The following is a 24,570-nucleotide window of genomic DNA, read 5'->3' as shown; positions in this document are numbered from 1 at the left end:
CCTCAGCTTCAGGATCTGTACCTCCAGTGAGCACTCAGGGCTGATTTCCTTAAGAATGGATACGATTGATCTTCTTGCAGTCCATGGGACTCTCAAGACTCTCCATAATTGAAAAGCATCAATTCTTCGGCGACCAACCTTCTTTATGGTCCAGCTTTCACTTCCATACATCACTTTGTTGTTGTTTAGTCGTTTAGTCGTGTCCGACTCTTCGTGACCCCATGGACCAGAGAACGCCAGGCACCTCTGTCCTCCACTGCCGCCCGCAGCTTGGTCAGACTCATGCTGGTAACCTCGAAAACACTATCCAACCATCTCGTCCTCTGTTGTCCCCTTCTCCTTGTGCCCTCCATCTTTCCCAACATCAGGGTCTTCTCCAGGGAGTCTTCTCTTCTCATGAGGTGGCCAAAGTACTGGAGCCTCAGCTTCACAATCTGTCCTTCCAGTGAGCACTCAGGGCTGATTTCCTTCAGAATGGACCATACATCACTACTGGGAAGTATGTTTGTGACATACTTACTGCATAAAACTGAAATAGCACTTGATTGTATTTTTTCATTAAAAAAAACCCTTCAACCTTCCCAAATTCTGCGAAGCAGCAGCAGGGGCGCAGCCGGGTCAATCCAGGCCGGCCTTCGGCAACCTGGCGCCCCCTGAAAGCTTTGAACCGCAACTCCCATGCTGATTAGCTCGCCGCTCGCGGGAATTGTAATTCAGCACCTGGAGGGTAGCATGTTGGGCAAAGGGGCCAACTTGAATAAAATATTGGAGGGGAAAGGGTGGAGTGGAAGCAGAAAAGCCCACACCGCATAATCGACCACATGACACGGCACACGCAAACCCTATTTGAATTTCAACGCCTATCAACTTTGGGGGGCGGCCCCCTCAAATATTTTTTTGGGGGGAGACCTCGGCTCCTAGGAGCTGGCTCCTATGATTATAGGGGAGGAAGCATGGGCGTAGCCAGGATTTATGGGGGAGGCAAGTTTCATGTTAGGGGGACAGAACCTCAGTTAAGTATTTTTATTGATTTACTTGATTTGGGGGGGGCACCTGCCCCCTGCTCCCCGTTTCCTAGTCTACGCCCATGGAAGCAAGCCATGACTTTAGAAAGATCCTGGAAGGGGCGGGGGCTCCGGCTTCACCCGCCCCATCGCTGGGCTGGGCTTCAGGCACAAGTAGCGGAGGACGGGTCCAGCAAGCAGCTAGTCTCGAGCAGCGCCGGGCGGCTAACCAGACGCAAGGCGAAGTTTGCTCGTCTGCAGCCGGGCTCCGCAGGCAATGGGTCCCGGCGGGAGGAAGCGAAAGGCGCCTCCTCCCGAGGACGACGGCGGCAGCAGCAGCAGCAGCAGCGGTTCCGAGCAGGAGCCGCCGCCGCCTCCCATCTCTCTCCTGCCTCCGGAGCTGCTGATCAAGATCTTCGAGTACCTGGACGACGACGACCAGGTCCAGGTGTCGCAGGTGTGCCGCGACTGGCAAGCCGCTTCCTACCAGATCTTGTGGTGGCGTTCGGAGGCGCCCGTGTCCCTGTGCCATCTCCGCAACGACCCGTCGATGTTGGCCAACATGGCAGCCTGGGGCATCCGCCGGGTGCGGATCGTGATGACGCCCTGTGTCACCATGGGCTTCGTCAGCCACGCAAGCTGCACCCCCGAAACCTACAGTGAGCTGTGCCGGGCTTTGCGGGCCGGGCTGCCCTCCCTGCGGGCGCTGAACATGACCGGCTGCCCATCCGTCACCAAGAGGAGCCTGGCGCAGATTGGCAAGCATCTGAAAGGCCTGGAGGAGCTGGTGCTGTTGGGGTGCAGGCATGTGAGTGACGCGGGCCTCCTGCTCCTCAGCAACAGGCTGCTGCACCTGAAGAAGCTCAGCCTGGACCACTGCAACCTGGTCACCGATGCGGGCGTAGGGCACTTGGCGGGCATCACGGCAAGGGGCTGCCTGCAGCTGGAGTGCCTCAGCCTAGAGAACTGCGACCGACTCAGCAATGTTGCCCTCCACCACGTGGCCCAGGGCCTCCCCCGCCTGCGCTACCTCAGCGTCCGCTTCTGTGGGGGCATCAGAGATGAGGCTTTGGTGCCCCTGTCGCGCCTGACCAGGCTGAGAACCCTCAACCTCAGCTTCTGCCAGAGAATCACCGACGTGGGCGTTGGGCACCTCGCGGGCATCACTGCTGACGGCTGCCTGGAGTTGGAGGAACTCGACCTGGCGGGCTGCGGCCAGCTCAGCGATCATGCCGTCCGCTACGTGACCCAGGGCCTCCCCCGCCTGGTCCACCTCAGCCTCCGCTTCTGTGGGAATATCGGGGATGGGGCTCTGCTGTCCATGTCGCTCCTGAGCAGGCTGAAGAGCCTCAACCTGAGCTTCTGCCAGAGAATCAGCGACGTGGGCATTGGGCACCTTGCGGGCATCACCAGCCGCGGCTGCCTGCAGCTGGAGGAGCTCGACCTTGAGGAATGCGAGCGGCTCACCAATCTCACCTGTCGGTATCTGGCCCAGGGCCTCTCCTGCTTGCGCCACCTCAAACTCTGCTGCTGTGAGAAGATCAGGGATGAGGGGCTTCGGTTCCTGTCAGGCATGAGCAGTCTGAACATCCTCGAAGTAAGCTACTGCAATATCACCGACGAGGGAATTGGGCACTTGTCAAGGGGGTGCTTGCCCCTTTCAACCTTGAACATTACCTGCTGCGAGACTCTGGGAGACGCAAGTCTGGCTTATATTGTACGGGGCTTGGGCAGGCTGCGCAAGCTCTACCGCTGTGGTTGCAACTTCAGCCTCGACTGCATGCTAGAACTGGAGCAACAGATGCCTGGACTGTCGATTCTCTGAGAGCTGTGTAATCTGCCAAACAGTTTGTCTACTGACGTAGCTCAGTCAGTAGAGCACGAGACTCCTAATCTGTCAAGGAGACCCATGCTGGGCAAAATATTTCTGCATTGCAGGGGGTTGGACTAGATGACCCTTGTGGTTCTTTTCCAACTCTGCAATTCTCTTATTACTGTTGCTTTTCACCAGTGCCTTTCCGTTTTGTATTTTTTCTGATAAAAAGCATGTGGAAACTAAGGGTATTTGGTTATTTTCTCCTCTATTTTGCAAACCATTTTCATTTTGTGTTGTGTTTTTCAGATGGTATGTCTGAGGTCATTAAGAGATAAAAACTTTCTTTTTAGTGATTTGTAAGTTGCCCTGGAAGTCTTTTTTTTTTTGGCAGAGGAGCAGGATTTCTTTAAAAATCAAAAACAATCCCTAATTAGGTATTACTTCAGTTGCAAAAGTATGCAATTAGCAGACCTCTATTATTCCATTCTGTGCAACTGCTTCTACATTCCTGATGTCTTACGACAAAATTAAAAGTTTGCCAACCCTTTTGAAAAGAAAACAATACTATGAAAAAGCGCACAGAAACTGAAAAACAAAAAAACAAGACCTGAAATCATAGCACCTTCATGGATCCAGGGCGCTACAAGTCTGGTGTTAAGCACACTTACCTGGGAAAGTGCACATTTTGTTTGTAGAAACAAATATATTTTTAAAATAAAAATATTACCATGATACAAGAACATGAGAAAAGCCCTGCTGGATCAGGCCAAAGACCTATCTAGTCCATAAGATGCTTCTGTGAAGCCCAAAGGCAGGAGCAGAGAATGAATGAAATCTTTATTTGCATCAGCCACCGGCCATAGCAATAAAACAACAATACAATATACAATGAATTGAAATAAAAAGTCAATTATATAAAATACTGTGGTGTTTGCCCTCCTAGGTGTGTGACATCATACTGGGTTCATAAGGAGAGGGTTAACTAATTGTAAAATGCCTAACCTATAGGAACCCAAGGGGAAGAGTTTGAGTTCAAGTTCGAGTTGTTAAGAAGTCAGTCTGGAATTAGAGAAGAGAGAGGGAGGATAAGTCTGTGGGTTGGGCTAGTCTGATGTGAGAGAATGAGAGAATCTGTTAAGAGGAGTCAGAGAAACAGTTGAGATAATCAGTCAGAAGGTATTAGCAAGGTATAGGCCGGTAAAGAAACTAAGTTTAAGAAACTGACAAGAAAATTATCTGAGAAACCATAAACTTGTAAATGCTTATAAAATAAACTTATTTGGTTTAATTTTAACTGTCTGGACTCAGTGCGTACCCGAGAGTAACGGGTTGGTGGCAGCAGGTAAGCAAGCACAGTAGTGGCACAGGGATCAATAGACCGTCAAATGTCCGGGGACCCTGTGTTATCACCACAAATACATTTTAGGGTTCTGAATCAATAGTCAAATACAGTCATACCTCAGTTTACAGACGCTTCAGGTTGCGTTTTTTCGGGTTACGGATGCGCCAAAACCCAGAAGTACCAGAACGGGTCACTTCCGGGTTTCGGTGGTCACGCATGCGCAGAAGTGCTAAATCACGCTTTGCGCATGCGCAGAAGCGCCGAATCGCAAGCCGAATAGCAAGCCATGTGCGCGCAGACATGGCACTGTGGGTTGCAAACATGCCTCCCGCATGGATCACATTCGCAACCCAAGCATCCACTGTAGTGGATCTTATTCTGAGTGCCCCAACTAAAAACGTTGCAACCTTTGCTGTCACTTGCTCATCTTGATCTGCCAAGAGAAAGGACACTAGCAGTGGTTGGGCGACCCGGAATGGACAATAAAATAGGGGTGATAATCTCATTCCTCAAGTCTTTCTAAAGAGTGCAAGCTAGAAGGGCATGCACCAATTCGGTACTGCCATCTCCACAGGGACATAAGCGTTTTTCGGGTGGAATTTGTTGGAATCGTCCCTTGAGTACAGCCGAGGGCAATACATTCAATCTTGCGAGAGTAAAAGTGTGTCTATTATTTTAGAATTGCTAGGTTATGTAGATAGGGTGCCAGAGTTGAAATGGGAAGATGCAAGACATACCATGGGCAAAATTTCCTTATTGTGGCCAAGCTGTTCTGATGCTCAATATCATTTAGGCGCTGACAAATTAGACTGTCTGCTTTACTAAAACTCAAAGTGAGTAGCTGTTGTGGTGACAAACCACAAGAGTGAAGTTTTTGATAAGACAATTTTAGTCCAAGTGTTCTTGTGACCAGAGAGCATCACCACAATCACTACCCACCCCAGTAAGCAGTACTCCAGTGGATCCTACCTCCAACAGTGGAGGTAGACTGTAACCAACATGACTAGTCATCACCTCCATCCTTTGTGTGTGTGTGGGGGGATACTGTGGCAAACAATGGCAAACTTTGTGGGGCCTGGCGTGAGCCTGCTGATCCAGATACTGATGCAGGATCCGTTTGCCAATGCCTCCCATCACCTGCCACTCTTTGGGTTGTCATCATAGCCCCATGCCAGACAGGACAGAAGCAGCTAGGTCAAGCCACAAGAAGCCCAGAGATCTAATGGTTGAGGGAGTCCCATCAATAAGAAGAACTGGCCCCTCCCACAGCAAGTAAAGAAGAGGAGATACTTGCAATGTTAGTGCACTCATACCCAGAGCATTTGCTAAACAAAGGGTGGCAGCCCTTTTTAGACACTAAAAATGGTGAAACTGCAGCCACTGACTTGATTTCACATGGGGTGTGGGCAAATGGAGGAGAGAAGAAACAATTCAGAATTCCACTGAGAACAATCTCTCCCTAGGCAGCTTCCCAGGTGCAGAGGAAGTAACATAAAACCCTGCCCACTTTTAGCTCTGGCTCCACTTACCACAAGCTACAGCCCTGTCCACCAACAAAACGTACCTCCCACAAAACACCCCCTAAGGGAATCTGGACCTGCACAAAAAAGAGGTTCCCCACAGTGTTCAGGCTGAATGATGGGGGTGGATTATTATAAGGTGGATTCACATTCACACATCCATCACTCACCAAGGCAAGTAACAGAAGCAATGCAGACGTTCTGGCTGACATTTGTGTCAAAATAGGGGTCAACCTTACCTTCTCTGAGGTAGTAACTGCTGTAGTATAGTTATTGATTCACACTTGTGTGCATGAAAGGGCTAACCTGAGCCCTGAGCTGAAGTTGCCAGTGTGGGTGTGGCTTAGCAGGCTCTTAGAGTAGGGTTACCAGTCATCCCCGGATTTGCAAATCTGTCCCCGGAATGTCCCCAGATTTGCAAATCTGTCCCCTGGGAATGTGGCAGTGGCAGCCTCAGCAGCCCGGAGCCAGCCGGGTGGCGCAGTTGGCTCTGGCTGGCTTCAGGAGCTGTTCGCTACCACCGCCACTGCTGAAGGGGAACCAGGGATGTCCAGTGGTACAGATCTCCTGCCCCCTTCCCCCTTTGTTTTGACAGATCAGGGGAGGCTTGGGAGTCACGGGTGGGCGGGCGTTGCCCAGGAGGCGTGCAAGGTGCGTGGTTTCTCTGCCAGGCAAGGTGCAAAGCCCTTCTTTTGAACCGTGATACATAAATGCAGAGTTTTTTTTTAAAAACAACAACTGGGCAATAGCCGCCCGCCCGTGACTCCCGAGCCTCCCCCTGATCAGTCAAAACAAAGGAGGAGGGGGGCAGGAGATCGGGGGAAGCTCAGGAGTCACGGGCGTGCGGCGTGCTGTTGCCCAGTTTTTAAAAAACTCTGCACATTTATGTTTCACAGGGTGCAAAAGAAGGGCTTTGCACCTTTATACAATATGCATGTGTGCTTGGGCCCAGGGTCTTTTGCCTCACCATCCCCACTACTGACTCCCTGTTGCTACTCAGCTTCCAAAAAAATAAAATAAAAAAAAATCCCCGGATTCACTGAAAAAATCTGGTAACTGTATCTTAGAGGCCTCTCCTCCAACCCTTTCTTCTCTGTGATTTCTGGAACAAACAATAAACCATGTGGCCATGGCTCTCTGCAAGTGAACTGTATCTCTCCAAAAGGAAAGTTTTTAAATGAACAATAGTTCACATGTAACCTCCTGGTATGGAGGGCAAGTGCAAACTATGGCTTGAAACTTTAGATGTAATGGCACCAACACATGCACTTGGAGGTGGGACGGTGGTACACGGAACATAAGGCTGCAATAATATTATTTTAAAACCAACTGTTTGCACCAAATGTTATGCTGCGTTTAGGAAAAAAGTTTTAATTTTACTTCAAAATGTACAGTATAAAAAATTAACGAGTGATTCTGAACAAAAACTACAAAAAATAATAATTCCACTTCAGCAATCAATCAAAAGGCTTTGACAGACAATGGTACAGAGTATTCTGCAGACTCCCCAGATGCAGAAAAATGCATTTTAGGATCCATTGGCAATTGAATCTTCCTCCATCTCTTCTTCAGCCTCATCCATAGGGCCTAAAGAAAAGAGCACAATTTCTTAATATTTTAACCATTCCCTCCACCACAAATGTGAAGCTGATGATAAGGATAATCATCATAAGTACAGGTCTGCTTTTTTATTCTATGGAAGTATTCCAAAGATGGGCTTTTGATGCTTCAAATTTAGCTCACTAGCATTAAGTGAATTTGCAGATTCTTAATTTGCTTGCTTCCTCACGCTGCAATAATGGCTATTCTACTAACTATTGCTGCCAAGAAATACTTAATTTTGCATAGCCGCCTTTTCTAGGCCATGGAAAACCCTAGCTTTCTTAAAACTTCTAGCTGCCTAAAAATCAGAAGCTGCCTTATACCATCTTGGCTGAGAGTCCTGGAAAACCCGCTCCCTGCCTGGCAGGCCACCTGGCCTGGGAGGGCAGGGCTGTGATTGACTCCAGCTACAAAAGCCAAGGCTGCTGAACAGATTCTTGGGCTGGGGTATTGTTTGGCTGGTGGCAGGGGTGTGTGTGTTGCTGTTATTGCCTTCTGGCAAGGGCCAACTCCCCTGTGCGGAGAATAAGAAAGAGAAAAGGGGCAGTCCAACCTCTGTTCTAAATGTCCTGTAAGAATAAGGGTTCCAAAGATATTCCTTACCTGCTTTACGATCTCTGCCAGGTATCTGACCAGCCTGCAACAGACCCTTCAGCCTCTCTACTTCAGCAAGTGTTGTGGCATTAGCAATGGCATTCTTAAAGGGAAAAAATCAAAGGTCACTTATGCAACACTTTTAACATTAAATTCAATGCCTGTTTCACAACAATTGAACTGTGCCTATTACAACAGTGCTAACAAGACTGTTCTGAACACCAAAGAAGAAGAAGAAGAAGAAGAAGAGTTTGGATTTGATATCCCACTTTATCACTACCCAAAGGAGTCTCAAAGCGGCTAACATTCTCCTTTCCCTTCCTCCCCCACAACATACACTCTGTGAGGTGAGTGGGGCTGAGAGACTTCAGAGAAGTGTGACTAGCCCAAGGTCACCCAGCAGCTGCATGTGGAGGAGCAGAGACGCGAACCCGGTTCCCCAGATTACGGATCTACTGCTCTTAACCACTACACCACACTGGCTCTGAAAACGATTCAGCATGTCAAGAAGAGTTCAATTAAATTCCAGCTAGAGGGTGACATTTTATTACCTATAACATTTTAGCTGTTGCTCCTTAGACAATTACATATTTAACCTACTGATATCTACCCCTAGCTTTCAGACTTCGTTGATCTGGCCACTTAGAAACTTGAATTTTTGCAATAAGGAGCAAGACAGTTATAGTATGTTTACAAAATCTGAACTCCTTTGCAAATAAAAAGGAAAGCTACGCAAACTATGTCAGTACCTGAAAAACAAAGCAATGTGGCACACTCAATACACACATAGAGATTATCTTCTGGAAGTAAATGACAGTGAATGCTTTTCTTGGTAGATTCCTCCCTGTACAAGTTTGAAAAAACATTACCTTAATAGCCTCCACATCTCCTGGGGAAGGGCCCACCTTCTTTTTGTCACTTGGCAAGCCAGCACCTGGGTTGAAACTTCAGAAGGAAAAAAGATGCCTTGTTAAAGTCAAAGCGTTATTGTCATGCTTCTCGAGCTTCCAAAGAGAAGTCTCCGGAAGCACCAATTTCAATCAGGTGTAGTATCTCATCTTTGTTAACAAACTGATACAATCAAGTAATAGCTCCTTCAGAAACACCAGCAGAGTGACCTTCCCATATCCCACCCTTTTTAGAGCCTTTTATGAAAAAAATATCAATCGGATGTGTTGTTCAAGCTGCTAACTTGGGTGTTAAAACTGTCCGGGTTCATAATGTACTTGTCGAGAAAAAGAAGCAATGATTGCCATTCATCAACTAGGCAATTTTGGTGCTAACTAGTGCACCAACTACTCAATTTTCTTACAGCCCAGGAGTTATTTACAAACCGGCTGTGGTGTTTCTGAAGGAGACTGCCAGTTTAAAGTGGTTATCTGTATCTTACGTTTTTGCTCTCCTGGCAATATCCTTTGCAAGCTGTGCACCCCGCTTGCCCTTGAACATTTTCTCTGCTTCCTGACGCTCCTACAGCGATACCACACACACAGAGTTAATGCAACATTCAATAGAAGCATGTATACGGTGCATAGCTCCTCTCTCCCAAAAAGAAATGGCACGGTGAGGTGCAATTCTTGAAAAAAACAAGGTGGCATCAAGATGAAGCCTTAAAAGTTGGCCCTAGTGAAACCTATAACCCTTCACAAGAAAGATCTATTTTCCATTTAGCTCAGATGGCAAGGGAGTCCACTGAGATATTCCCCACCACCCAATAGTTCCTGTCCATTAATTTCACTTCAAAAACAGTATGAAGTTGATTGAAGTCACAGCCAGCAGGCAAACTAGAGTTTATTTGTTACACAAGAAACTAACATTTAACCTCAAAGCATATTTGATAAGACTCTGCTTTCTTTCCTCCAGCCACAGCTGCAGGCAGGGAATAGACACCCCCCCATTTCTAGGAATTACCTTCACATAAACTATTTCAAGTAAATGGAACTCACAATAAGATATATAGTAAAAAGCTTCAGCATGTTTATCATCTGAAAACTGCTTCAAGCTTTCATTTAGGCTAACATTTGCTGATTGGTGAGGAGAAGGCAATCCTGTATTTATGTTAATAATGATTCAAATCTAAAATACAGTTCCAAATAAAAAAGCTTCCAGGCTTATGACTGCAGATTCATAAATGTGTTTTCATGATATTGGTATGGTCATGAGAAAGGCATTCAGAATTACATTTGCAGAGCCATAGCCATAAACAAATGTCACAGTCTGAAAATGCGTTATAATGAGAAAACTATGTTATACTATAGGCACGAAAAGAAAACTCAAGTAGTAAACATTTAAATGCATAGCTTCTCAAAAGACAAATTCTTCACAATTGCCAAAACACTTACTTTTAATTTCACTTTTTGGAAATCCAGGACTCTGACTTGTGGGACCTTGAAGATGACATACAACCTATAATGCTTCTTATTTGTCACTGGATTCCTTAAAATACTGAAGGGAGGAAAAGGAGAAACATATTTACACAGTTCAAACAAAGGCACTGCTGAAGAGGAATGTTTTGGCCCAACATTCCCTACTGCCAAGTGTCTTTCCCCTTCATCTCCCAGGTTCTTACCAATGTTGGGAATAATTATTTTTAAGAGGCCAAGACCCTAGTCCTGCCGACCTCTTAAGTATGCTTTGGTTCACCAGCCACTTTGAGGACCGAGGTAAAAAGCCAAGTTGCTTGACTAATTAAAGGGAGATTAATAACCAAAAGTAACCTGATTACACTATTTGATGAAGAATAAGAGCTTTGATTGCTGTCACTGTTAGTGGATTACTGATGTCAGAACTGCTCTCAAATTTAATTTTATTGGAGGTAGGACCTACTGATCTGCTACGTGTTAATGCATATCTGTTTGTGATGCTCATGAACATAAAAGTTTATGCAAACATTACAATCAGAGACAGGAAGATGGGACACCTATTTCAAAGACCTATGATATCCGGTGCCATCTATGAATCAAAATATTATCTGATAAGTAAACTATATGAAGCATAATATTTTCATTTTCTTTTCATTCTGAAACAGCCACAGCAAAATGTTAAAAAATGAACTATGCAAATGTTAATTACATAAAATAAATATGGATCCCTTCAGTATATAAATATTTATCTCATCATACTTTTATTATACTCTCCTCTTGTGAAGAAGCATCACTGTGGTAAGAATTCACATCTAAAGACCCCAGGTGTACATTTTTATTATTTTAATAATGTTTCAGCGTTTCACTTTCTTTGCATTTAACTGTTAGACAGAATGTGTTAGGCTTGAGTTTTGTGTGTTCTCATTTGTGAGACTCTCCCGCCTACGCTGCATTCCATCTCTCCTTATCTGACCTTGAAAGCAGCACAAATGGCAGGATGTTTTCATGTGAGTTAGTACCAGAGTCTTAATCAGAAATCCTTGGAAGCTTCCCGAAAGATAGATGGAGAAACGTCAGCAAAGAATGATAATAGACTAGGCTGCCAGGGCAATGTGGGACATCCAATACCCAAAATGGGCAAAAGGTCTAGGCGCTGCTGGTCAACCACAAGGCGACAGCAGGGGGAGTGGAAAGCAGGAAAAGGCCATACATTTTTTCTGTTTCATGACCTGTAACCTTTCCTGACGTATGTGAAGATGTTTTATGAGTCTTCGTTTGCTGCGTTTGAACTACTATATAAGCTTTTGCTCTGAAGTGCCTCTGAGCAAACCCTCTCAACTGGCACTTTGGGTTGAGCTCTATTGCAATAAATAAAGTAAATAAAAATGCTGAGTCCCTAAATCTGGATGCTGGACTTGAAACAGTTTCCTTGGTTCTGTGGTTCATTTAAAAGGCGGTCCCTCACCTGGGTAACAAACAGTGGGGGTGTAGAGGTGAATTCTTACCACAACTCCACACTCAGAAATCCCTAGAGAGCTTTTGGAAAACAAAGCAAGCCCTCTTAGTTCTATTAAGTGTTGAAGGCTTCAGGAAAAAATATTTGGCAGATCATGTTGCCAACCTTAATTTATAGGACAGACGTTTGGTAAGGAAGGCATATTATAATATTTGATCACAAAGGTGAATTATCTCATACCTCAGATATGTTAGTGATTTGACAGTTGCCAAAGGATCTAGATCACCCTGAATAAGAGAAACACAAATGTAGTTAAAGCTATGTTAATATACGTTTTCCAGCTCACACTCAGCCCCTTAACCAAAAGCAAGACAATTAACCTTTAGTGTCTTTGCATTCAAAAATTCACCCAGAACAGCAGCAACAAAAGTTATTTATGGGGTCAGTTTACATTCTAGGGTTTATTTTCAGCTGATTTTTTTCACTTGCTTACTGAGCTCTTCTCCAAGGGTGTGTATGGCTTACTACACCCAACCATATTGTATGCAGATGCTATTTCCAATTGGACATTGCTTCTCTCCACATATAAATGCACCAAAAGAAAAATCTGTGATCTTATACGGAGACAACACGTGCACCATTTTCCTATACAGTGGTACCTCAGGTTACAGACGCTTCAGCTTACAGACTCCACTAACCCAGAAATAGTACCTCGGGTTAAGAACTTTGCTTCAGGATGCGAACAAAAATCGCGCGGTGGCGGCATGGCGGCCCCATTAGCTAAAGTGGTACCTCAGGTTAAGAACAGTTTCAGGTTAAGAACGGACCTCCAGAACGAATTAAGTACTTAACCCGAGGTACCACTGTACAAATCTCAATGGCAAAACTGCATATTAACAAAATACAGTGTCTGATTAAGAAATAATTTTAAGTTCAGGTTTTTCAGGTAGTTTTGGATCATAGAGCTTATTTGTTTAACTTTGCTTTTCCTAAGCTCAGGCAAGCCTTTATGGCCATTTATTTTCAGACCAAGCAACCAGCCAAGATTGATGGTAGATATCAAAGGACTGCCATGCTGACTAAAGGCAGCAGGAGTCCATTAACATCTGGAGGGCCACAAGCTTCAAACTGTTGTTTCTGAAGCTGACTTGTTTAAACATAAGAGAATTTGTTACAAATCACAATCTCTAGGTCATTCGCAATGATAAGCTGTGATCAGTGGAAAGCAAAATTTAACCGCTGCCAAGGACTCCCAGCTGCATGGAAGGAAGAAATGGGAGAGCAGTGTTGTTCAGGGTCTTCTTGCTCATGCATGTAGCACAAAACCATGGTTTAATGTTGTGTGCAAACCTGGGCCATTTCTTTATTTTAAGCAACAACATGGAAACAATATTCTGAGTAACATTTCACTGGTATTATCTGCTACATTGCAACTGCTCTCAAGAAGTCAGAATGGGTAAAATCTTCACTGAGAAAGTTGCCTCATGTAATCAAAAAAAGGCAAGAAAACCCTATCTTAGAAAATTTGGGGCCTTTCTAGTGATTGCGTGTATGTCATTCAATCATTCCAATTTCTTTCATCCTTTATTTCACTTACCAATTCCATGATGTTATTGTTGGTAAGAATGAGCTCCTTGAGATTTGGTAAAGACTGTTCAAGTCCCTCACCTATTCGGCTAAAAAAAATAAAATGGGGGGAGGGGGCATCAGAGTAATTATTATCTTGGAAGTTGTAGGTCCTCTTCCTCAAACTTCAGCTGCTTTTAAGCTAACACTTGAATAAGTGGTACAAGGAGTATCGAGAACTGCAGTCAAAGAGACCTCAAAATTGCAGTTGGAAAGACACTCACCTTAACCTGTTGTTATTCATCAGCAATGTTTTCAGTCTTTTCAGCAGAGGAAACCCATCTAACTTCCGAATCTCATTGTCAGAGAAATCGATAGCATCAAACTGGTCCAAAGTAGCGCCCAAGTTCTCAATCACAGGGATCTTATATCCTGATTATGCAACATGGGACAAAAACAAACAAACTATAGTGCAGGAGGAATATATATTTTAGTTATGCATTAGACAACATATGAAAGAAAACTATCACCTCAGTGTTTCTTACAACTATCCTGACAATTCTGAGAGGATGGACTTGGGGTTACTCAGTGAAATTGCATGCCAGCAGTTGTAGGATAGGCAGAAAAAAATAGTACTTCAAAGCACTCAATGCTAATTTGTAGTTCTCACTGCTACAAGTCATGTTAAATAACGGGTGTGCCTTCGCTCACAGGTAGAGCACATGCTTTGTTTGAAGAAGGTCTCAGGTTTAATATCTGGAAAATTCAGGTAGGGCTCAGAGAAGCTTCTGTCTGAAACCCTAGAGAGTCACTACCAGTCAATGTAGAAGCAACACTGAGCTTGATAGACCAATGGTCGGCTCAGTATATGACAGCTTCCTTTGTGGCAATAGCCATTCTCTTAAATTGCTTTAAAAAAGCAGGCTCACAGAGGGAAATTCCATCAACAGTTAACAGCTGCAACAGCTAATTAAAAGCTCTATTCTTAAGAAATCACTCTAGATGCCAAATACTTGTGGGAGGGAGGGTTATTGGGTGTTTTTGTTTCACTTTGGTTTGTATTCTGTGTTCCCATTTTGCATTTTTATGTTGTGATCTGTTCTGTGATATACAGATTTAATAAATTAAAATGAATACTAAACATGACAGTGTAAGGGTCTTCATTAGCTCCTTTTGAGTTTCCTGGAACTGTGTGGATGGCCTCTTATTAAAAAAGGTTAAGGTACCCCTGCTCGTACGGGCCAGTCGTGTCCAACTCTAGGGTTGTGCGCCCATCTCACTTAAGAGGCCGGGGGCCAGCGCTGTCCAGAGACACTTCCAGGTCACGTGGCCAGCGTGACGAATCTGCTCTGGCGAGCCAGCACCAGCGCAGCACACGGAACGCCGTTTACCTTCCCGCTATAAAGCGGTACCTATTTATCTACTTGCACTTAGGGGTGCTTTCGAACTGCTAGGTGGGCAAGAGCTGGGACCGAAAGACGGGAGCTCACCCCGCCGCAGGGATTCAAACCGCCGACCTTTCATTAGAGACTGTATATATATGCAACGGGACGCGGGTGGCGCTGTGGGTTAAACCACTGAGCCTAGGGCTCGCTGATCACAAGGTCGGTGGTTCAAATCCCTGCAACGGGGTGAGCTCCCATTGCTCGGTCCCTGCTCCTGCCAACTTAGCAGTTCGAAGGCATGTCAAAGTACAAGTACAGTGATACCTTGAGTTACAGACGTTTCAGCTTACAGACTCCGCTAACCCAGAAATAGTACCTCGGGTTAAGAACTTTGCTTCAGGTCGAGAACAGAAATTGCATGGCAGTGGCGCAGTGGCAGCGGAAGGCCCTATTAGCTAAAGTGGTACCTCAGGTTAAGAACAGTTTCAGGTTGAATGGACCTCCAGAACGAATCAAATTCTTAACCTGAGGTACCACTGTAGATAAATAGGTACCACTCCGGCGGGAAGGTAAACGGCGTTTCCGTGCTCTGCTCTAGTTCGCCAGAAGCAGGCTAGTCATGCTGGCCACGTGACCCAGAAGCTATACGCCAGCTCCCTTGGCCAATAAAGCGAGATGAGCGCCGCAACCCCAGAGTGGGCCACGACTGGACCTAACAGTCAGGGGTCCCTTTACCTATCTACAGTACAGTGGTACCTCGGGTTACAGACTCCGCTAACCCAGAAATAGTGCTTCAGGTTAATAATAATAATTTTTATTTATACCCCGCCCTCCCCAGCCAAGGCTGGGCTCAGGGCGGCTAACAAACAATAATAAAAACAAATTGAATGAATACAACTTAAAAACAAAATTAAAATACATTAAAATATTGAAACCTCATCGCAGGAGGAGAAAGGAAAAGAAAAAAGAAAGAGGGGGAGGGAATCAAACTGGCTCCAAGCCAAAGGCCAGGTGGAACAACTGTCTTACTGGCCCTGCGGAAAGAAATCAGATCCTGCAGGGCCCTGGTCTCATGAGGCACAGCGTTCCACCAGGCTGGAGCCAGTGTTGAAAAGGCCCTGGCTCTGGCTGAAGCTAATCTAACTTCCTTAGGGCCTAGGACCACTAGGGTGTTGCTATTTATGGACCTTGAGGCTCTCCGTGGGGCATACCCTTAAGAACTTTGTTTCAGGATGAGAACAGAAATCGTGCTCCGGCGGCGCAGCGGCAGCAGGAGGCCCCATTAGCTAAAGTGGTGCTTCAGGTTAAAAACAGACCTCCGGAACGAATTAAGTACTTAACCCGAGGTACCACTGTATATGCAACAGGGTTCTTCTTACGCCAGCATCTGTCCATTATTTTGGGGGTGCCCACCGAACCAACTTTGCTCCTTAAGGCCCAGGTGACCTCTGCGGCATTGGGCTCCTATTACCACCAGCTGCAACAGGTACGCCAACCACACCCTTTCCAGGACAGGGGCGGCGCGACCCACGTGGGCCACCGAACGTGACCCTCTTGAGCCACCGTCCCCCGACTCAGCTGCCCCTCCCCGCTTTGCCTACTGCCCGCGCGCTTCAGGCCTACTAAGGCCAAGCAAGCGCCGCGCGCTTCCCGCTCCCAGGCCGCCGCCGCCGCCGCCGCCGCCGCCACAAGGCCGCGTTCCTCACCGCGCAGGTCCAGCTCCCGGTCCCGCACGGCGTTTGTGTACTGCGCCGCCTGCTCGATGAGCTCCGCCGTCAGCTTCACCATTTTCGCTCCCCGCGGCCGCCGCACACCAAAAGGAAACCTGAGCGGCACGCCGACGGGGGAGCCGAACTAATACGCATGCGCCGGCCGGCTGCGCAGCCCGCAGAGCCGAATCGCCGAGCCACGTAGACAGGGGGTAAGTCGAGTGCCGAGCGGCGCCTTCGGAGAGACGCTTGCTCGTCGCCATGGCGACGCTTTGAGTTCTGGGAGGCCTGCAGAGGCTTTTGGGTCCAGTTGCGCTTACCCTCGAGAAGAGAAGCATATGGTGCCCGCTTGGTTAGACGCAGTTAAGTAACGTGCATTTAACACAGTTCTGTGCATATTTGCCACCAAATTCCTTTTAGCACAATTCTGTGCATACTTACAACCAACTTCTGTAGCACAGTTCTGTGCATCAAAAGGTAAAAGGACCCCTTACCATTGGGTCCAGTTGTGGAGGACTCTGGGGTTGTGGCGCTCATCTCGCTTTATTGGCTGAGGGAGCCGGCATACAGCTTCCGGGTCATGTGGCCAGCATGACTAAGCCGCTTCTGGCGAACCAGAGCAGCGCATGGAAATGCCGTTTACCTTCCCGCCGGAGCAGTACCTATTTATCTACTTGCATTTTGACGTGCTTTTGAACTGCTAGGTTGGCAGGAGCAGGGACTGAGCAACAGGAGCTCACCCCGTTGTGGGGATTCGAACCGCCGACCTTCTGATCGGCAAGTCCTAGGCTCTGTGGTTTAAACCACAGCGCCACCTGCGTCCCTACCTATTTATCTACTTGCCACCAAATTTCTTTAGTACAGTTCTGTGCATACTTACCACCAAATTCCTTTAGCACAATTCTGTGCATACTTACAACTAATTTCTTTAGCGCAGTTCTGTGCATACTTGCCACCAAATTCCTTTAGCACAATTCTGTGCATACTTGCAAGCAGGTTCTGTTGAGCTCAGAAAGGCTGCTCCTAATTAAGCACACGTACAATTCCACACATACTGAATGTTCCAACTGACCTCTGGTTTGTAGTCCTTGCTCCTGATGAATTCTTGCTGTTTTATCCTTATTTTGTCATTTGGTGAGTAACGAGCACCAGAATAGCCCCGCTGGATCAAACTGACGGTCTGTCTAGTCCAGCATCTTGTTCTTAGATTGCTTATCCAGATGCCTCTGGGAAACCCACAAAGAGCATGGCAGAACGAAAATCCCTTTCCCCAGTCGTGATCCCCAACAACTGGTATCCAGAGGAAATCCTGAGCTAGATGGACTATTGGTCTGATAGCGTAAAATGTTATGTCATGTCTCGATTGTAGCAGTTTTGCTGGTGGAATTCAATGAATTGAGGGGGCACAATTAAATTGGATTTGTTCGTGTGCTATAAACATATTAAAAATGAAATAAAAATGGCCCTTTTTGCAGTAAGGAACTCAGTGGGGAATGTACTACTAGAAAGTGTGGGATAACAGGTGACCTGCATACAAATAGGCTTGCCATATGTCCTCTTTTTCCAGGACACATCCTGTTTTTCATGGGTCGTCATAGTGAGAGTCGTCATAGTGATCCATAGTTAATAGGAGAAGGTGGCCAATGTGTCCTCTTTTTTGCTCTTCAAAATATGGCAACTATCAGTCAAATGAATAAGCAGCCAACCTCTTACAATCTCCCTGCAAACTTTGGGCAAACAGATCAGGATGGAAATTCAACCAACAGACCACGTGGATGCAACCCAAAATATCCTAGACAAGCCACAACAGCTATTTCCTCTGCCATACATAATTTTAAAATCTTTATTTTTCTTTCACTGAAGACCACATGGTGGCACACTAGCGTCAAATAAATTTCCACTTCTTCACTATTCCATTTGCAACCTATTTAACAAAGGAAAAACGTTTTAATTTTATGGCAGTGCAGATCCAGGTAACAGACATCACTAACAAAGAGGGACACAATTTGCGGCTAGCCCACATTTTTGCCAATGAATACAGCAATAAATTATTCTGCACTGTGCCACACTCTGCCAAAGCTGATTATTAAAAAAACACTATTGAGCTTTTTTGGTTCCAGTCGGTCACCCACGAGTGTGAAAATTTTATACAAAAGAAAAGAATAGTTGCCTGAAAGAGTTTTTAAATTATTATTGTGTACAACCAAGATGAACTAGGAGCCAGGTACAAGGCCCAACCCTAAAGAAAAGTTATAGGACAGGGAGGGGCATATTTAGGTGTCCTCCAAATCTCTGGTTTTATATCTGCAAGAGGGGATTATGTAAAACGGAGGAAGCTTTTTGGCAGCTGGCAGAACAGGACAGATCTGAATCTTTCTGAACCCCCACAGAGCCACCCACCCACCTGTCAATCGTCTGGGGGGGAGGGCATCTGCCTTGCCAGAGTAGTCTCCACCGGGAATACACTGGCAAAGCAGCACCCAGCTGGACTGAACACTCCGCTATCCAGCTGATGAGAGGAGGATTCAATCCTGCAGAGCAGTACTAGGAGGAGGGAGCTAGCCAGGTTATTTTTGCCCTGGGTGAAGCCTCCAGAGCGATGCCATTGAGGCCCCCAGCCTGTGTGTGTGTGTGTGTGCGTGTGTGTGTGTGTGTGTGTGTGTAAGCAAATTTGCAGATGGGGTGTGTGCGCGCCAAACTGTGTCTTTGACCCAGCTGAAATAAAGCCTAGTTTTGCCCCTGAATCCTGCTGGCTGCAGGGATCTGCTTTGACAACGCATTGTGCACAGGGGATGCAGTGTCCCAAGTACTGTAATACCCAGCAGGGCTGAGCCCAACCCTCTTGCCTATAAACTGATGGACTGTGGACATGGCTAGAGAAAATGGGCTCACATGCTAACCTGAGCCCTGCAGAGGGCCAAGACTGGTATCCCCCACCCTTGTTGTAAAAGAGGCTGCTAAAGCTGTCAAAGCAGTCTCTTTGTTAATGCCCCCAGCCAACATTTCTTTCTTGCTAGGCCTTTGGCTTTTAATTATCTATGGTCCCCTTCAATGGGTGGGGTGTTTTAATTCTGCTTTTTAAAAATTTGCTTCTTCTGTGCTTTGTTTTATGGTGGTTTTACTGTTATTTATTTATTTATTTATTGTTGTGGGTCACCTTGGGTTATATTGGTAGGAAAACAATGACGAATAAGTTTAATAAATAATAAGAACTCTGAAGTTAGTGTGGCTTATGTTTTCAAATTGTGCGGAAGCTGGGTTGAGGAAAGACACACCAGACAGTTGTATTTCTCAAGAAATTACAGGATAGGTATGGATTGTGGCTAACGTCATGCGCACACAGCTTGAAGCAGCGGCAGTGGGAGCACACTGGAGCGAGAGTAAATGGTAACGCTGTTCCTCTCCCTGCTGCTAATTGCAGCTGTGTTCGGCACCGGGAGTTGCTTGTGCATTAAATGCGGTGTCTATTAACTTCTTTGCCCCTGTGGTATTTGCTGAGAGTGTGCTGGCATTTCTACCACCGCTCCTGTTTGCGGAGATTGGGAGATGGAAGTTCTGGACATGCTGATGACAGGATAGGACATTATTATAATTATAGCTCTGGGTCAGGGAGGAAATGAATGTATAAATCACAGGCCCCCACATTCACTCTCCTCTGCTGCTGGGTTTTTGTGACCCTGAGAGACAAAAAAGCATGCTTCCTTGTGGTTACCAAGGAACCACAGTTAGCAAGGGACAAGCTAGTAGTTTTTTTAAGGGTGCTGAGAGTTATTAGGAGGCCCCGGTACCCCCCACAGACCTAATAAATTTCCAGAGTTCCCTATGAAGACAGATGGACTGTTAAACCACTCTAGGAGTGGAATAAGGGTTTCTGAACAACTCTCTGCAACCTTAGGAAACTAAAATGTTTCTGTAACTAAAAAGAAATAAAAATAGTTGTATCTACAGTGGTATCTCGGGTTACATAAGCTTCAGGTTACAGAATCCGCTAACCCAGAAACAGTACCTCGGGTTAAGAACTTTGCTTCAGGATGAGAACAGAAATTGCGCGGCGGTGGCGCAGCAGCAGCGGGAGGCCCCATTAGCTAAAGTGGTGCTTCAGGTTAAGAACAGTTTCAGATTAAGAACGGACCTCCGGAACGAATTAAGTACTTAACCCAAGGTACCACTGTACTTTCCTGTTATTGAGCTTAACGCAAATTGAGCAGCCAGCCTTCCCTTCAGTTTAAACACAGGCATACTTCTGAAACAATCCTTTCTCTTCGTCGGCAGGTCAAGCCTCCCTCACAGTTGTCAAATGAACACAAATCGCGCACACACCATTTTTGTAATTCCAAGCAGGGCGCCAGATTTTCCAAGGTCCACCATAAATGGCTGATGGGCTGCATTTTTGCCCCGTGGATTATGAAGCGCGCAGGCCAGATGTCAGGGTTTCTCGTTGGGATTTATTTTTATTTATCAGCCGTGCTTACACTTTGAAGAGCTTTGACTAGCTTCCATATGGTTCCCACATGGTCTCCTGTCCAAGCAGCTGACAAGTAGAAGTTACTTTGGGGCTAGCAGATGGCCCAGGAGCACCTGGTGATACAGGCCTGTCCAGAGTCACCAAAGTTACTGTATTTACTCGAATGTAATGCCAAATTACGTCGTGAAAATTAGGATGTGCATTAGATTCAATGGCACATTAGATTTGTGTAAATATAGTAAGTAGCTGCAGGCCCGATCAGTATTATGGGTTGCCACTAGGAGGCCTATATACATATAGGGCTTTCTTTCAGCTGGAACTCAGTTCCAGAATCTCTGAGCTGGGTGCCACTGCTGTTCTAAGAGAACAAGGGAGGTATTCATGATAGGTTCTTGCACCTAGTTTTGATAAACCTGCTAATGGACCAAATACAGACACCTTCAAGTGTCCCTATTTTCCAGGGACATTCCTGGATTAACAGAAGCTGTCCCGGTTTCTGATTTGATCCCCAAATGTCCTGTTTTCCCTTAGGACGTCCCTATTTTCATCGGAGAAATGTTGGAGGGTATGAAATTAGCGTTTGAACAGGAACAGTTCTGAAGGGGGAACATATATATATATATATATATATATATATATATATATATATATAATGCACATGTGTCACCTGCTATCCAGATAAGGTAAAGGTAAAGGTACCCCTGCCCATACGGGCCAGTCTTGACAGACTCTGGGGTTGTGCGCCCATCTCACTCAAGAGGCCAGGGGCCAGCGCTGTCCGGAGACACTTCCAGGTCACGTGGCCAGCGTGACATCGCTGCTCTGGCGAGCCAGAGCCGCACACGGAAACGCCGTTTACCTTCCCGCTGGTAAGCGGTCCCTATTTATCTACTTGCACCACTGCCCACCAATACTTGAAACACAGCAGCTACCCCGGCTTATAGGACCTCAGAAGAGGTATTTTCTCCTGACTGAGAAATAAGAGGATCAGGACAAAAGCCCATCTAGTCCGGGATTCTGGGCAGCAGTCAACGTGCTAAAATGGTCCATGAGAGCAAGCATTTCTTCTTGCCGGATGGATGGATTTTTCTTTTCCTCACACATGCTGTTCTGGGGGTTCTCCTGAACCCCCCACCCTCCTGGGGGCGAACAGTGGGAGGAGAGAAGGGAAGCCTCATTGTGCTAGTGGAAGTCACTGTACGGGCTTCAGTTAGTTGAATCTGGCGCACTGTTCCATGGCCCACCAGATACCTATGGGAAGCCCATAAGTATCTTCTGAAATTCCTACATTAGAAATAATCAACAATATTTTAAAGACCAGCTGCCCTTTTAGAGCAAGCATAGGGACCCTGTGACCCTCTGGATTACGATGGACTCCAAAATCCATCAACCTCAGCTGGCATAGCCATGGATTATGGGAGTTGTAATCCAACATCTGTAGAGCCACAGATTCCCCATCCCTAAATTAGAAGCACCTTGAATCATGCTCATTAGCTCACTCACTGGGAATAATCTACAAGATGAATCACATCCCAATGGATTTTTGTGTGTGCATCTCATCAATAAATATAGGTCGTTGATCCCCCTCCAGATGGTAATTAAAAGACTACACAGAAATAGGATATTCATAGTAAAATAAAGCAATTTACTTTGGTTGCTTCGGGGTGGGGTAAGTACAGAATAACTCATCAGGACTATAAACATTTCATTCATGGTGTGGTTGCCTTGTCAACTTCTTGCCATTGATCACATCAGAAACACTGTGTTGGCTTTCACTATTCATTCAAGCCAAGTTTGAGAGCACATGGGTCTAAAGCAGTACGGTCATGTCAGTTAATTTTAGCCAGGAAAAAAAAGCTTAGAAAACTCACTTTGTTAAGAGCCAATTAATGTTTTACCGCCAATTTCATGGGCTGAAGGTTTAACTTATTAAAACAGCCAACAACGCGAATCAGAACAGGCATTATAAGAAAAAAGAGAAGTGTTGTTTACATATGTCTGAAGTGGGGGGAAAGGGACATTTTTGTTGAAACTTACAAAGATGTCACTGGAAGGGAAGGAGACACATAAAAAAAAGGTCTGTCCCTGTAAAAAATAATTTAAAATTTCTGTGAATAAAGGCAATGACTGTATAAGTTACTTTTTAAAAAAATTCTGTAAGACAACATAGCCAAATATATTTAAACACAATTATATAAACACCACACAACAAACTAAAAAATATATATTATTATATGTATATATATATATATATATTTATATGTATAGTGAATACATTCAGATGTGTTGTATAGCGCCGTTCGGTACAATTGGTTGTTTCCCTTCCCTCCTGGCTGGCTAAATAGAACGTCTCCTGGAAGGGTTTGCTTACTAAAGTCACTGAGCTGTCATTAGACAGGAAAGGTTTTGTCAGCAAGTTGTGGTAGGCCAGAAAAATGAAGCCATCAATCAAAGCTGAAAAAGCTAGGAGATGCAAACATTTGGGGAAGGGAGGAGGGCAGAAATAATATTTTGTTGCGGAGAGGAAATTATTCTAGTCTGTGTCTGCAGACAAGAGATGAATTTATTTGCAGCAATTTCACGCTGAAGGCTTCAATCCTGCAGGGTGCTCAGGGCTACCGGGTTCCCGACAGTCACTTAGGAAGGATTTGGCTACTCAGAACAGCTTGCAGTAAAGGTGGACACTTGGGGCTTAGACAAAGACTGCTCTCACCTCTTTCTGCCAACTCTGGGATCGCCTCTTTGGTGACTGCCAAGTTGCAAGTTTGCTATGGCCAAATTTGCTCCTAAAAGGCAACTGGGGATTGTCCTTATTTTTCACCACAACATTGCTGGGGTGAAGTGCATCAAGCCAGGGTTGCATTGGAAGAAAGCTCAATCACTGTACAGCTAAAGGGCTGTAAATTCTTTTGGGATGGGTGGGCAAGAGGTGCCCTTTTCTTCTCAAAAGTGCAGAAATACCTTAAATCTGCCCAGTCACCTGCCTGGATACTATTTGGGAGGGTTGATTATTTTGAATGAAGCTGGGCATGTGGACTTTGGTGTCACTCTCCATTTGCAAGACATGTCCAAGAAGGATTTGTGTTCCCATCTGCATTTTTATTCATTTTTATTTTTTTTTCTTTTAAGATGCAACAAGCAAGGCTTGGGTGTTAACCAGGCGTGTGGCACTGTAAAAACCAGACTGGCAGGCAATATTAAAGTGATCCGAGTTGCAAGCTGAAGCTTCAGTCAGCACTGGGTGAAGCTTCCCAAAGTGGGGGGGTGGGGTAGGGGTAGGGGCAGACAGGGAGGAGAAGGGAGACTTTGTCCTAGGGAACTGGCACAACAGGGCCTCCAGAGGGCGGATATTAAAATCTTCGCCTCAGCCAGCCAAGAGGCACGTCCGACAGCAAAACTGTATAAATGGCTTGCGCTCACAGAGTTTGTTGGATTTCACCATCTCGCAGAAGACCTCATCAGCTGGAAGAGCATACATACATTTGGAAAGAGGGAGGAGAGGGGGAAAGAAATTGGATTAGCATTTTAGCCAAACAAAGTAGGACTGGAAGAAGCACAGCAAGAGCTATTCTGCTACACGAGAGATAACGGAAAAAAGCAGCTCATCCATCTGTTGGAGAGTTGCGAGATGGGGAGAGCCATGTGCATTTCATGAGCATAGCTCTTACACATGCATAGACTTCAGAATGGAAATATTTATCTAATCCTTCTACCTATCATATTTACATCCCAACCTTTCCCCCCGTGA

General features: G+C 45.7%; 3 protein-coding genes across 7 annotated transcripts in view; 1 reads left to right on the top strand and 2 right to left on the bottom strand.

The window, feature by feature from the left end:
• Nucleotides 1-1,034: 1,034 nt before the first annotated feature.
• Nucleotides 1,035-24,570, top strand: part of LOC307203455 (F-box/LRR-repeat protein 14-like) — a 234,344-nt gene continuing 210,808 nt past the window's right edge. Inside the window, exon 1 of one of the 2 annotated variants that reach the window (XR_013833218.1) lies at nucleotides 1,035-3,052. Coding sequence is in view for 1 of the 2 variants with exons in the window: in XM_079954301.1 (XP_079810427.1) it covers nucleotides 1,282-2,829 (1,548 nt within the window). In the remaining variant the exon portion in view is untranslated. Of the gene's footprint in view, nucleotides 4,115-24,570 lie in introns of those variants that run through there. The other variant, XM_079954301.1, reaches the window with a different exon arrangement.
• On the bottom strand, nucleotides 7,034-16,513 carry SNRPA1 (small nuclear ribonucleoprotein polypeptide A'). 2 transcript variants are annotated; one of them, XM_079954402.1, is made up of 9 exons: nucleotides 16,355-16,513; nucleotides 13,548-13,695; nucleotides 13,295-13,373; nucleotides 11,938-11,984; nucleotides 10,221-10,323; nucleotides 9,269-9,348; nucleotides 8,748-8,823; nucleotides 7,888-7,981; nucleotides 7,034-7,269 (listed from the first exon to the last, which is right to left on the bottom strand). In XM_079954402.1, the coding sequence occupies exons 1-9, from the start codon at nucleotides 16,434-16,436 to the stop codon at nucleotides 7,211-7,213; spliced, it is 768 nt and encodes a 255-aa protein (XP_079810528.1). In that variant the 5' UTR covers nucleotides 16,437-16,513; the 3' UTR covers nucleotides 7,034-7,210. The 2 variants fall into 2 exon arrangements, with proteins under 2 accessions (XP_079810528.1, XP_079810529.1); XM_079954403.1 differs by lacking the exon at nucleotides 16,355-16,513 and adding an exon at nucleotides 16,028-16,147.
• PCSK6 (proprotein convertase subtilisin/kexin type 6) overlaps nucleotides 22,447-24,570 on the bottom strand; it is a 99,031-nt gene continuing 96,907 nt past the window's right edge. For all 3 annotated transcript variants that reach the window (XM_079954231.1, XM_079954230.1, XM_079954229.1), the window contains exon 21: nucleotides 22,447-24,284. In XM_079954231.1, the coding sequence (XP_079810357.1) occupies nucleotides 24,187-24,284 (98 nt within the window). In that variant the 3' untranslated portion in view covers nucleotides 22,447-24,186. The remainder of the gene's footprint in view (nucleotides 24,285-24,570) is intronic.

The sequence above is a fragment of the Podarcis cretensis genome, assembly GCF_951804945.1.
Source record: "Podarcis cretensis genome assembly, chromosome: 14".
In the NCBI taxonomy this organism is placed as follows: Eukaryota; Metazoa; Chordata; class Lepidosauria; order Squamata; family Lacertidae; genus Podarcis; species Podarcis cretensis.
Note: the sequence above shows the minus strand (reverse complement) of the source record. Positions and strands in the feature narration are given on the sequence as shown.

Coding starts and splice junctions, on each gene's coding strand:
- SNRPA1 (XM_079954402.1), bottom strand. CDS start 16,436: ATGGTGAAGCTGACGGCGGAGCTCATCGAGCAGGCGGCGCAGTACACA. Junction 13,374..13,547: donor ATGAATAACAACAGGTTAAG/GTGAGTGTCTTT, acceptor TATTTTTTTTAG/CCGAATAGGTGAGGGACTTG. Junction 10,324..11,937: donor AAATCACTAACATATCTGAG/GTATGAGATAAT, acceptor TCCTCCCTTCAG/TATTTTAAGGAATCCAGTGA.